Raw genomic sequence first — 14,663 nt, 5'->3', positions numbered from 1 at the left:
ATCAGTGGTCAGTGTGTGTAGATTTAAAACTCATGAATTTTTTATTGGGTTAGCAAAGCGGATATACTAAATATCCCTGTGTTTTTTTTTTGTCTGTGGGACAGTCGTGTGAAAAATGAACATTGGAGCAGGAAAAACTGGCTGCCGAGAATGAACATGACCATAGGAAAAGAGAACATCATTCATTAAACATTGGTCAGTCGCGGAAAAAATCATTCTTCCGTCACTCCATACTAAACTTCGGCTTATAAAAATTTTTGTTAAGAGTTTAGATAGGAATGGCAATTGATTCAAATACATTTGTCAGTCATTTTATGGTCTCAGTATAGAAAAGTTAAAAGCAGGTGTTTTTGATGGGCCACAAATACATAATCTTACAAACATCGAAAATTTCACACATGATGCAAGGTGAATTGGAAGCATGGACAAGGTTTGAACCAGTTTATTTATTTTATTTTTAATCACAAAGCTGAAGAATATTCTGAAGCAATAGGAAAAAAGTGGCAGAATTTCCAAAAATTAGGGGCTAATATCACGGTCAAATTGCATTTTTTTGCACATTCATTTAGATAAATTACCTGACAACTTGGACAATTACAGGGGAATGGTTCCAACATGACATCAAATTATGGAGGAAAGATATCAAGGCCATTAGGATCTCCATATGATGGTAGACTACTGCTGGAACTTCCAGAGAGACTGCCCGGACCAAAAACAGCGAAGAAAATCCCATATAAAACTTTTTCTTAGTTCTTATTGATTTTTTTTAAAAATAATTTACAGCAGTTTGTCTTGAAGTTATTCGACAATTTCAAACAAACAAATGTTTTAAAAAAACATTCTCCTCTTTTTTAAAATTTAATTTCCAGTATAAATGGATTGCCTTTATCTCAAAAAGTAGAATGAATTCAACATAACTATTATTATTTTCATGTTCAGCAGAGTAAAATTAAATGAAATTGATTAATAAACCCCATGCCACAGAGTCAGTGCTAGCCTGTGTAATCAATGTTAAACTGGTAATTAAGCCCTTTTTACAAAAATAAGATGATGGTTATTACCACACGTTTCGTCTTGAGTCAACATTATCAAGTGTTGATGTAACACTTGTTATAATGTCATAAAACCTGCTCTGATAAAGGTATGTTCTGCTTTCTGAAAGGTGATTTGGAGGATTTACATGAAACTACTTCATGAATATTGTGATAGCTCTGACAAAGAACATTATTTGAAGAAACATCATTAGCGTCTAAACACCTCATTGTTGAGACAAAATACATAGCACCTACATAAATGATGAGTGATTTCAGACATGAGGCAGACCCCTGACTTTTTGTGAAGCATAAGGATTCCACCAAAGCTGCCGAAATTTATCATGTTGTTGAGGGTTTCATGATAAGTAATTGTGAGTATTAGCTTTAAGTTTTTTGTTAAGTGAAAAAGACTGCTAGCCTCACTTCGAAGTATTCAGCACAGCTGTGCATTTGCAGCATTCACTGAGATGATTGAGCTCAGCTGCTTATTCTTCAACCTGAACCATAGGGTGGAGACTTGTAGAATTGCCCTGGACATATCAGCTGTGTACTACTCTCCAGAAGTGGTTGCTCAGAAAAAGGGGAAGGCGTCATATATTAAGTTGCATTTGCACAACGGTAGAGAGTTGACTGATTCCCAGACCATAAATACAGTAAAGTCACAGCAATACATGGAAAGTACACCAGAAAAATAGATTTGATGCCTCTAGGTGGAGGTGGTTGTATGTTTATAACAGCAACAAGGAACATTAGGTTTAGTGAACTAATACTGCGAACTAATACGGAAATGAGGAACTGGAGATGACGGACTTTGATTAAAAACTGAATATTTCTATTGCCAACAGAAATTTTATAATATTGTTGCTCAGAATAACCCTAAGGTCTGGCAACAGAAACGCATTAGTGATACTGGTATGTAATACTGAGCATCCGACAAACAGATAGAAGAAGCTGACGTTCTTAAATTTTTTGCGGTTACAGCTCGATAATACATTCAACTTGGAAGAGCATATCACAAAACTGCTGAAGCAGTCTAAACAAATCTCTATTTGCAATGCCAATGTTATCAGACATAGGTGACAAAAGTAAAAAAGCCAGTGTAGTTTTCTATCACAAGGAATTATATTTTGGGGTAACTCATCACCCACGTGGGTTCAAAAATGAGTAATAAGAATAATTTATGGTATGAACTCTAGAACATCATGGACTGATCTGCTTAGGGAACTATGGATACTAATTATTGCTTCCCACTATCTCTATTCTTTAACAAAGTTTGACATTATGAATGTGTCTCTTTCAGGCTAACAGCTCAGTTCATTTAATCAGTACCAGAAATAACAATAATCTTCACAAAGATTTAGTCACTTTGGTCCAGAAAGATGTCCACAACTCAGGAAGATATTTTCAATAACTTGCCCGCAGCTGTAAGAAAAATTAACCACTAATAAAGTTCAGCTTAACAGGAGCCTAAAGGATATATCTGTGGTCAACTCTTACTCCACCAATGAATTTCTTAGCAGGACTAACTGATATGTATATGTTACTAATAATATTTAATAATGCAAGTATTATGTACCTTCCAACTTCTATACAAATTCAGTGCATTAATGTAATTATTGTAAATAAGTGCCGCAAAATGATTTTTCCATGTCATAATTCATGACTACAACACCCTACGAATTATCGTAAGCATCTTACTGTACTGAACATTTGTGTTTTGCGATAAGCTATTTATTACCTTGTAAATAAGATTGTTTACCTTTTTTTACTTATTCCACATGGAATATTTTTTATCTGTCAATCTCTATTGCGCACTCTTGTTTTTCTGACATTTTTTTACATCCTGGAGTGTTTTCTAACTACAGATCTATTGGAAGAAAAAGTACATCTAATCTAATTTGCCCTTCTTACAAACACGACCGGTCTACCCCAGCAGTGCAAGACTATTCACTGAATGGGCGAATCTCAGTATAGATCCACTGCAATTTGAAATAAATTCGGTAGAAATTCCACTAGGGTCCAATGCCTCTGTTCTGTGACTGGCTCAACTGTTTCACAATAATGGAAGTTATTCGTTTTTATTGCAAGATTTTGTTACTGTCAGTTTAAACACCATACCAGGTGTGTGTGTGTGTGTGTGTGTGTGTGTGTGTGTGTGTGTGTGTGTGTGTGTGAGAGAGAGAGAGAGAGAGAGAGAGAGAGAGAGAGAGAGAGAGAGAGGCGGGAGGGGGGATCGATGTGATTGTATACAGGACCTGTAGTTCTTAGTGTTTATTCACAGATCTATTGCCAGGATCTGACAAATGGACATACAAGTTTTCTCTACTATGAGATATTTGAATTCTTGAATCTTCAAATGGTATGTACTCTATTATGTAAGACCATTCAGTCTGTGAAGTAGGATTCCATTTTTCTGAATGTAAAACAAAAGACGATAATAACTCACCGAGAGCTGGCTCACACATTCTTCCTGGACCTGCTTCAGCATACGTTTTTGCTCAGTAAGGAGTTGCTCCCTCTTAGTCAAATGGGCCTCTAGCTCCACTAGTCGAGCACGGGCTGCTTCCAGTGCAGCCGACTTTTGTTCCAAAAGCTCACGAACATCTACAAAAGAAAAACAAACAAGAAATAATGTTTTAGAATTAATGGAGAAATGGATCAGATGCCAATACTTACCTTTAGGCTGACTAATCAGAAATCACATAAGGAGGATTTGAGAAATACATACTCATAAATGAGGAAAAATATTTTGTGCCAAATGTTGTGCAGTGGGCTTCAAAAATATTTTCCCCCTCCTTCCTCTATCAAGAAATGACACAACAATTGAATTTAAGAAACTGAAGAATCAGAAGGGAATTACATACGCACCTGGAGAGGTAAATGCTGTAGTAATATTTCCCACTTATTATTGGACGTGCCTGTACGCAACCCAACATATAATCTTTACTGTGTGAAGCTATCTATCCTTCTCCTTATACTGTTGTTAATTATCCAGATTACTTCCAAGCAATTAAATCTTATTTTGTAGAACTAGACCTCGCGCAGGTCAATCTGGCACTCCATTTGTCCATTTCCCTCTCTTTGTATGGCTAGGAAAACTTGGATAAAATTCCATTGCATAATTTCTAGGGAGTCTTGTTTTCACTCCATCCAATCATCATCATAATCATCATGCATTAAACTTTTCTTTAGTTTTGTCTGTTATAATACCCATTGTTTCCTTGGTCTTACTTGCCTCCTCTTCCCAACTGCTTTAAATCATTTTATCTGGGCACATAATATTTCTTCATTTATTTTTTCAAGTTGTTCATTCCAGTTTCTCCGATTTTCTTGTACTTTACTGTGGATATTAAATATGAACAGTTCTTCCCTAACGTCTGAATTTCGAAATCTGTTGGCTATTGTGCATCCCTTTACTGCTTTTAGAAAACCTCATCTCTGTTGCTTGTATGTGACCTCCTTGATGTTTGTTTATAACCCATGATTCAATTCTGTAAACAAGAGTTGTAACTGCCATTGTTTTATAAGATTTCAATCTTGCTTCTTTCATCATTTTATTTTTTTGGACTACTGTTCATAGTTCCACGTACAGTGCCAAACTTTGCTAATTTCTTCTCTACGTCTTTGTCATAGTCACACGTTGTTGTTGTAGTGGTCTTCAGTCCTGAGACTGGTTTGATGCAGCTCTCCATGCTACTCTATCCTGTGCAAGCTTCTTCATCTCCCACTAGCTACTGCAACCTACATCCTTCTGAATCTACTTAGTGTATTCATCTCTTGGTCTCCCTCTACGATTTTTACCCTCCACGCTGCCCTCCAATACTAAATTGGTGATCCGTTGATGCCTCAGAACATGTCCTACCAACCGATCCCTTCTTCTGGTCAAGTTGTGCCACAAACTTCTCTTCTCCTCAATCCTACTCAATACTTCCTCATTAGTTATGTGATCTACCCATCTAATCTTCAGCATTCTTCAGTAGCACCACATTTCGAAAGCTTCTATTCTCTTCTTGTCCAAACAATTTATCGTCCAAGTTTCACTTCCATAAATGGCTACACTCCCTACAAATACTTTCAGGAACGACTTCCTGGCACTTAAATCTATACTCGATGTTAACAAATTTCTCTTCTTCAGAAATGATTTCCTTGCCATTGCCAGTCTACATTTTATATCCTCTCTCCTTCGACCATCATCAGTTATTTTGCTCCCCAAATAGCAAAACTCCTTTACTACTTTAAGTGTCTCATTTCCTAATCTAATTCCCTCAGCATCGCCCGACTTAATTCGACTACATTCCATTATCCTCGTTTTGTTTTTGTTGATGTTCATCTTATATCCTCCTTTCAAGACACTGTCCATTCCATTCAACTGCTCTTCCAAGTCCTTTGCTGTCTCTGACAGAATTACAATGTCATCGGCGAACCTCAAAGTTTTTATTTCTTCTCCATGGATTTTAATACCTACTCCAAATTTTTCTTTCGTTTCCTTTACTGCTTGCTCAATATACAGATTGAATAACATTGGGGAGAGGCTACAACCCTGTCTTACGCCCTTCCCAACCACTGCTTCCCTTTCATGTCCCTCGACTCTTATAACTGCCATCTGATTTCTGTACAAATTGTAAATAGCCTTTCGCTCCCCGTATTTTACCCCTGCCACCTTTAGAATTTGAAAGAGAGTATTCCAGTCAACATTGTCAAAAGCTTTCTCTAAGTCTACAAATGCTAGAAACGTAGGTTTGCCTTTCCTTAATCTTTCTTCTAAGATAAGTCTTAAGGTCAGTATTGCCTCACGTGTTCCAGTGTTTCTACGGAATTCAAACTGATCTTCCCCGAGGTCGGCTTCTACTAGTTTTTCCATTCGCCTGTAAAGAATTCATGTTAGTATTTTGCAGCTGTGGCCTATTAAACTGATTATTCGGTAATTTTCACATCTGTTAACACCTGCTTTCTTTGGGATTGGAATTATTATGTTCTTCTTGAAGTCTGAGGGTATTTCGCCTGTTTCATACATCTTGCTCACCAGATGATAGAGTTTTGACAGGACTGGCTCTCCCAAGGCCGTCAGTAGTTCCAATGGAATGTTGCCTACTCCGGGGGCCTTGTTCCGACTCAGGTCTTTCAGTGCTCTGTCAAACTCTTCACGCAGTATCATATCTCCCATTTCATCTTCATCTACATCCTCTCCCATTTCCATAATATTGTCCTCAAGTACATCGCCCGTGTATAGACCCTCTATATACTCCTTCCACCTTTCTGCTTTCCCTTCTTTGCTTAGAACTGGGTTTCCATCTGAGCTCTTTATGTTCATACAAGTGGTTCTCTTATCTCCAAGGGTCTTTCTAATTTTCCTGTAGGCAGTATCTATCTTACCCCTAGTGAGATAACCCTCTAAATCCTTACATTTGTCCTCTAGCCATCCCTGTTTAGCCATTTTGCACTTCCTGTCGATCTCATTTTTGAGACGTTTGTATTCCTTTTTGCCTGCTTCATTTACTGCATTTTTATATTTTCTCCTTTCATCAATTAAATTCAATATTTCTTCTGTTACCCAAGGATTTCTACTAGCCCTCATCTTTTTACCTACTTGATCCTCTGCTGCCTTCACTACTTCATCCCTCAAAGCCACCCATTCTTCTTCTACTGTATTTCTTTCCCCCATTCCTGTCAATTGTTCCCTTATGCTCTCCCTGTAACTCTGTAAAACCTCTGGTTCTTTCAGTTTATCCAGGTCCCATCTCCTTAAATTCCCACCTTTTTGCAGTTTCTTCAGTTTTAATCTACAGTTCATAATCAATAGATTGTGGTCAGAGTCCACATCTGCCCCTGGAAATGTCTTACAATTTAAAACCTGGTTCCTAAATCTCTTTCTTACCATTATATAATCTGATACCTTCTAGTATCTCCAGGGTTCTTCCATGTATACAACCTTCTTTTATGATTCTTGAACCGAGTGTTAGCTATGAATAAGTTATGCCCTGTGCAACATTCTACCAGACGGCGTCCTCTTTCATTTCTTACCCCTAATCCATATTCACCTACTATGTTTCCTTCTCTCCCTTTTCCTACTCTCGAATTCCAGTCACCCATGACTATTAAATTTTCGTCTCCCTTCACTATCTGAATAATTTCTTTTATGTCATTATACATTTCTTCAATTTCTTCGTCATCTGCAGAGCTAGTTGGCATATAAACTTGTACTACTGTAGTAGGTGTGGGCTTCGTATTTATCTTGGCCACAACAATGCGTTCACTGTGCTGTTTGTAGTAGCTTACCCGCGTTCCTATTTTCCTATTCATTATTACACCCACTCCTGCATTACCCCTATTTGATTTTGTGTTTATAACCCTGTAGTCACCTGACCAGAAGTCTTGTTCCTCCTGCCACTGAACTTCACTAATTCCCACTATATCTAACTTTAACCTATCCATTTCCCTTTTTAAATTTTCTAACCTACCTGCCCGATTAAGGGATCTGACAATCCACGCTCCGATCCGTAGAACGCCAGTTTTCTTTCTCCTGATAACGACATCCTCTTGAGTAGTCCCCGCCCGGAGATCTGAATGGGGGACTATTTTACCTCCGGAATATTTTACCCAAGAGGACGCCATCATTTAATCATACAGTAAAGCTGCATGCCCTCGGAAAAAATTACGGCTGTAGTTTCCTCTTGCTTTCAGCCGTTCGCAGTACCAGCACAGCAAGGCCGTTTTGGTTAATGTTACAAGGCCAAATCAGTCAATCATCCAGACTGTTGCCCTTGCAACTACTGAAAAGGCTGCTGCTCCTCTTCAGGAACCACACGTTTGTCTGGCCTCTCAACAGATACCCCTCCGTTTTGTTTGTACCTACGGCACGGCTATCTGTCTCGCTGAGGCACGCAAGCCTCCCCACCAACGGCAAGGTCCATGGTTCACGGTTCATGTCTTTGTCATAGTCACATGTGACGTCAAAACCTAAATAGCTAAAAGGATTCATTCATTCTATTGTTGATCACAATTTTTGTCTGTACTGCATACTTCACACTGAAAGCCACCGATTTTATCTTCTTTTCTCAAATCATCAAATGGCACTCTTCACAAATCTTATCTAATAAATGTATGCTCCTTGTAGGTCACCACCAGTGTGGCGTCGTCTACATACAAAAGACAATTCATGTAGGAATTACTGTTAATAGTAATTCCCCCATAAAAATCTCCTTCTATTTCCAAATTACATTGCCTAAATAAATGTTAAAAAGAGTGGGTGAAATGCTGCACCCTTATCGTACTCCTTCATTTGTGGCTACAGGCTGTGTTTGAATATCATTTATGTCAAATTGAAGTTGTTTGTCTATACAGACTTTTTAAAATGTTTACTGGGTGTTGTCTTATCCTCATAATTCTCCACAGTTCTTTTCTATTAATATCACTGAATGCCTTAATGAAATCAATTAATGATAAATGGGTTTCCCTACTATAATCACTATTTTCAGTTATTTGTTTTATTTGTTTTACTGAAGACACTGCATCTGTTATCGATCTGCCCCAGTGAAATTCCATTTGGTCCTCACCTAATAAACACTTAGCTATAGCTTTTAACCGCTATTCTTGTGTATATTTTGTAAGCAGTGTCAAGTAAGCCAATTCCTCTATAGTTCTTGCAGCTACTGCAGTCTCCTTTTTTAAATAGTGACATCATCTTTTCTTGTGACCATGCTTCTGGAGTAGCTCCCTTTCTCTAGCATGCATTACATAAATTTAGTAATCTCTTTAGTAGTGTAGGGTGCCTCCGTATTTTAGCAATTCAGTATTTAACTAAATGATGCCACATGAGGCTTCTTACAACTAAATTAAATACAGGAATCTGTTTAGATTCACATCTAAAAACTCGTTTGTTCACCGTTTATGATCTTCGATGTTCTGAAAATTAACTCTGATCCATTGTAGTTGATTTAAAACAAATCTACTGATCACTTATTTAAACACACACTAGCTGTGAATGTAGAAGTTATGGGTAAACATACCACAGATTTCCTGGGCATATGAGTTATAGGCAAGCTTGCTGGCATCTTCAGCTGGAACTAGGGGAAGAGATGCAGCTGCCTGCCGGTACTTAAGCTGAAGCTCCCCCATCAGGGCTAGCTCACTCTGGGCTCGCTCCAATTCCACTCGCAGCACTGTGCCGACACTAGCTTCATGAGCAACCTGCTCCATTTCTTGCTGCACCGACAACAGGCATGCCTCTGCCGCTTCTCGCTCCTGCACATTAGTTTTGATTTTCTGTAGCTCTATTACTTATCATCTTGTAACTGACAATTGTGAAAGTTTGTTTCATAAAATACAGCAGCCTTCATTTAATGTGAATCGAAGAACTTATTTGGTAACAAGAGTGGAAACTGATTACTATTTTATGTACAAAAGGAAGAATGACTATTTGTGGGAAATGTCTTATTACGCAAGAAATAAGAGTAAACTACAACAAGGCTAATAGTGTGGTTGATAGTGTTGCGGGGAAGACAAATGCAGCCACGAAGTGCAACAGATCTAATTTTAAATGTGTATTACAAACTGGCATTCAGTGTGTATCCACAACACAGTTTTGTTTAGTTTTCTGCATGTTAAATGGATCATAATCATGACAATTTACTGCAATGTGGAACACACTTTACAAATGAGATACTTTTGTGTGTGAAACATGGCTACATGCTGGGCACTTACAGAGCTCGACCTTTAAAAATTTTAATGTACAACATCAAATTAAGGAATGTAATCAAACTACATACACTGTCTACTATGGCATTCTCTGTGTACTTGTACTAGGAGGAGTTGTTAAGAAGAAATTATTTCAATTTCTTTTTAACTCTTTCATGATAAACCAGCATCTTTAATTCACAAGGGAGGTAGTCAGATATTTTTTTAGTTGCATACTTTGTCCCTTTCTGTGCAAGATTAGGACTCAGTCATGAATAATCAAGGCTACTTTAGTCCCTGGCAATATAATTACAAATGTTACTATTTCCAAATTGTGCCCAATTCTTCAAAACAAACTCCATAAGAGTGTACACATATTGTGAGGCTGTTAGTATGATAAAATTTTTAAATAGCTACCAACAAGAAGTTTTAGATATCTTCTCAGCACATTTCCGGGCAATGAATACTTTATGCCCCAAAAAATTATTCAATGTGATATCAATGAATGAAACTATGCAAAATAAGCTGATTCTCATGTCCCCAATGCTGTATTGTTATTGACGATGACGTCTTGTTGTGTACAAAAGACTATTTACCGAGAACTGACCAATAATGCTTCTGAATATTTTGTTTGAATATTGTTACGTTGGTGCAGGTGTGTTGGGCTTGACTATGATGCTTGCATCATCAGCAAAATGCACTATTTCTGCTTATCAGTTTAAGACAGAAGAACATTTACATATACAAATAACAGGAGTAGACCTAGAATTGAACACTGTGGAACTCAAGAAGTAATTTGTTCCCATTCAAAATGAATGACCCTTTGATCCCTGTCAGTTAAAAATGAAGTTAACCATATATTCACTGTACTATGAAAGCCATTAACTTTGTACAACTCACAACATTCTTTTGGACAGACAGTCAGTTGACTCAGACAAGACACACACACACACACACACACACACACACACACACACACACACACACACACACACAAAACCTCCACTGTGAAAAGGTTTGCCATTCATCTGTTTTATTAAAGTGTCTGTGAAATAATGAATGGTTTTTTCAGAGGAGAGTTCCTTCCCCAGGGAAGAGAGAGGGATAGAATGGGTAAGGTTCAAAAGAAAAGGCACATCCGAAGGGCAGGTGGACCCCTGTCATCCTGGGATCTGAGTGGCCTCCCTTTCCCAAAAAACTTCCATATTGGTAGTACTTAACATTTAACCTCTTAAAGGTAAGTACTGTCCAGAAATTGTGTCTTATTTCTTTTGTATACTCCTAGTTCTCTCTTTCCATTAGAAGATACTTTAATGCCTTTTGTTATACATGGTTTCTTTGATACACCAATGGTGCCACACATCACTTTTTCATTGGACAGCTGCAATTAAAAGTGGAGATAATTTGCAGGGTCTTCTATAGGTGACTAGTGTGATGTCGTTAACTATTGTAATGGTTTTCTTATCTAACACACAATTTAGAGCTGCCTTGTTGTCTATGACAGTAAATTGGCTATCATGGTCTGACAAGCCATTAAAGACTTTATAGACACTCACCTTGTTGAATATGTCATCACTTACAAAAATGTGCTGTTCTATTAAGATGCTACAACCCTGCACAAGTCTGGTTTGCAATTTTACAAATGGGATTAGACTGTAGTTTACCTGAATGAGATTTTCACTCTGCAACAGAGTGTGCGCTGATATGAAACTTCCTGGCAGATTAAAACTGTGTGCCCGACTGAGACTCGAACTCGAGACCCCCATGCCTTTCACGGGCAAGTCTGGAAGGTAGGAGAAGTAAAGCTGTGAAGACCGGGCGTGAGTCGTGCTTCGGTAGCTCAGTTGGTAGAGCACTTGGCCACGAAAGGCAAAGGTCCCGAGTTCGAGTCTCGGTCGGGCACACAGTTTTAATTTGCCAGGAAGTTTCTTGTAGTTTACCTCATTTAAGCAGACATGTGACATAATAGGATATCAATTATTTCTAAGAATTTCTGAAAATTTCCTAGTGTAGATTTATAAGGAATAATAATTATGCTGCTATGCAGTATGACTTCATATGCAAAAGTTTCTGTGCAGTGTTCTGTGCAAAACTACTTCCGTTTAGAGTTCGAATGTGTCAGTGTTTTTCATATATGAGACAACTTCTCGTCTTCCCATACAGCTTCTGCAATTGGATACTCCTAATCTATAATCTTTTATATGACATTTCTATTCCCGTACTCACACGGTCTTCAGGGAGGCAAAGATCAACTAAATTTTGACATCCTAGAATGTCAAGGTAAGTAATAATGATATTAAGTCTCTAAATAATATTATGTCTCCAAATGTACTCTCAAATTTTCTATTTTTGCAGTGCAAGGAACTTTAGTTATTTTAATCTCTTTCATTATTGGCTGTCTGAATGTAGAGGTTAGCATGAAATAAAAGCCTTTCTCACATAGCAATTACAGGAATTTTGTTATTTGCAACTGCAGCTTCCCTTCTCCTCTCAGCTAACAAATCTGTTGATCTCTCTCCCCTTTCTATTAAGATGCTTACTGCATTAGCACCTCACAACAGAAATAACCAGGGCAGCTCCAATGTGAGCTCTCTCTGAAGCACACAGCAACCCTCCTGGTTCCCAGATAACTCTCTGTACAGCTTTTTAAAGCTAAGGCTGATCATGCCACTAAAAAACTTCAATGTGACTCAGTTTTCTGAACTCAGCTGCTGCTCTTAGTGTGTCCAGGTCTATACCTCACATCACTGATCAGGCTGTTACCTGCTCCCTACTATCAATACCTGAACTTCATTCAAATCCCTAGTTAATGCCTTACTGTTATCTATGACATGGCAAAGTTTTGCAGTTAGTTTCGCAATACTATGACCTGTAACACTGGGTCCTCACTTTTGCTGAAAAAGAATAATCCCACCATCACAGACAAGATTAGCAACAGTCCTCAGCTTCACATTGCCTCATACGGTGGCCAGCTGTTAAGTTAATATAAATGCTTTGAGTTCTGATTACTTGCCAACTGTTTGGACTTTACCTGGCACAGAGGAAGAATCATGTTGGATCTCCTCTGGACAGAGATGGGGGGAGGGGGGGGGGGGGGAAATCAGGAAAGTCAACTGGAACAAATATGTTGTCAGATTATAAGTGAGCCTCCCACAATTGGAGATATTCGAAGATCTAATTTCCGACCACTCCAAGCTAACATAGTGTATTACTAAGGCTGCCACAATGGCAACTCCTCAGCAGAAGTTATTTTGGATTACAGAGCCAGTCTTGTATGGTGGGATACCGAATGTCAAATAGCCAGCAGTGAATGTAAAGAAGTACAGAGAAAATATAAGAGACACAGTATCTAATGAAACTACAGTGGCGTGCAAAAAATACAAGCAAAAACTAAAAAAGTTTTTGAAATATAAGAGGAAAAGTTGAAGAAACAGCTGCAACTCTGACACTATGATATAAAGTGTGTGGAAGAAGGTGAAGAGCTATATCTCACCATTACAATTAACTGTCTGCAAGTAGTCTTGTGGAACTGTTGTTACAAAAGCAGACACCTCCCTCTATCAAACACCCACCTAGTACAGAGAATCCAAATCCCAGTCAGACTCACTCCCTTCTACAGCCCTTCTTAATGGCTCATCTGCAGAGAGCTTTCTTCTCTGCTAAAAACAATGTTTCCCACTCAGACACTATCCACTAAAATAGCTATCATTTCTGCCATATGAAGAACACAACCTACTCCATATTTCCAATGAAATGTGGTCTGAACATTACAACAATGAGTCCCTAAAGATAGACATGATAATACCTGTGTTCATACCAGAGAAGAATCATGATTTGGTGGCATTGTACCAACCAATAATATCACTATAATGTCCCTGCAAAGTGTTGGAAGGAATGGTCAAATTCCAGTTAGTGTATTGGTTTCCAACCATGACCTATTCCCTAGTAATCAAGTGGGTTGGTGCAAATGGAAAGATACAGATGATGTTCTCCTGCATCAAATTTGTGACGAAGCCCGATGATGTTCTCGTGCATCTAATTTGTGACGAAGCCCAAACACACATCTAGTAGGTTTGTTTCTGGACCTGAGCAGCACCTAAGATACTGTAGTACTCCCAGTTCTAGCCACAAAACTAAAGAAACAACATGTACCTCACACATATACAGAACACTCGTTATCTTTTCTCTCTGATCAGGTGCTAGTAGTATTGCAGGACTGTAATAGGGATGGAAAAGGATTTTCTGTATGTTGGATGAGTGGCACGACACTAATTTGGGTGATATTAGTAGCATTTTGGGTAGGATATCCCTCATCTCAGGGTACAAGGAGGGAGTGTCCAAGCCTTGCTGTAAGATGTGCTTGAGTTTTTCAAGGCCAGGGTGACAATGAGTGACCAGATGAAAGCTGGTCAGTGGTGTGGCTGCCACTTGTGGATGCCACATCTGTAGTGAAAAGCAGGAGTTGGTTGGTTGGTTGGTTGGAGGGATAAAGGGACCAAACTACAAGGTCATCAGTCCCTTGTTCCTGACGCAAACAATGCTCAGGGCAAAACAAAAAGGGGGAAAAGGAATATGGAACCACACTTAAAAGGAAAATGAATGGCATGAACAAGAAATGGGGAAGACATAAACCATAAGAAAAAGTAGAAAAGGCATTAAAACCATAGTGCAGATGGTCTGGGCTGGATGATCACAAAATAAAAGGGGATGAGCCAGCCACTCTGCAACACTTTAAAATGTTCACCACAAAAGGCAAGGCGATATGAACACATGCAGGGAGAAGACGAATGAATGCAAACAAAGGGTGACAGATTTAAAAGGGAGGGAGGGTGGAGGCCCCAGAAAGGAGGCCAAACACCTGCCCTTAGATGGTATGACAAAAACCCCATTCATGAATAAAACATAAAACTAAATCTGCCCTTGAAGCATCGTCACCCGACAAGGGTAGGGTGCTGG

The 14,663-nt window shown here is 38.6% G+C and overlaps 1 protein-coding gene across 2 annotated transcripts in view; it reads right to left on the bottom strand.

The window, feature by feature from the left end:
- Positions 1–14,663, bottom strand: part of LOC126480669 (hamartin) — a 234,346-nt gene that overhangs the window by 30,744 nt on the left and 188,939 nt on the right. For both annotated transcript variants that reach the window (XM_050103892.1, XM_050103893.1), the window contains 2 exons: positions 9,041–9,275; positions 3,481–3,638 (listed from right to left, as the gene is read on the bottom strand). In XM_050103892.1, coding sequence (XP_049959849.1) covers positions 3,481–3,638; positions 9,041–9,275 — 393 coding nt within the window. The remainder of the gene's footprint in view (positions 1–3,480; positions 3,639–9,040; positions 9,276–14,663) is intronic.

This window comes from Schistocerca serialis, chromosome 5 (genome assembly GCF_023864345.2).
Source record: "Schistocerca serialis cubense isolate TAMUIC-IGC-003099 chromosome 5, iqSchSeri2.2, whole genome shotgun sequence".
In the NCBI taxonomy this organism is placed as follows: Eukaryota; Metazoa; Arthropoda; class Insecta; order Orthoptera; family Acrididae; genus Schistocerca; species Schistocerca serialis.
The sequence above is the reverse complement of the archived record's forward strand: the minus strand, read 5'-3'. Positions and strand labels throughout refer to the sequence as shown.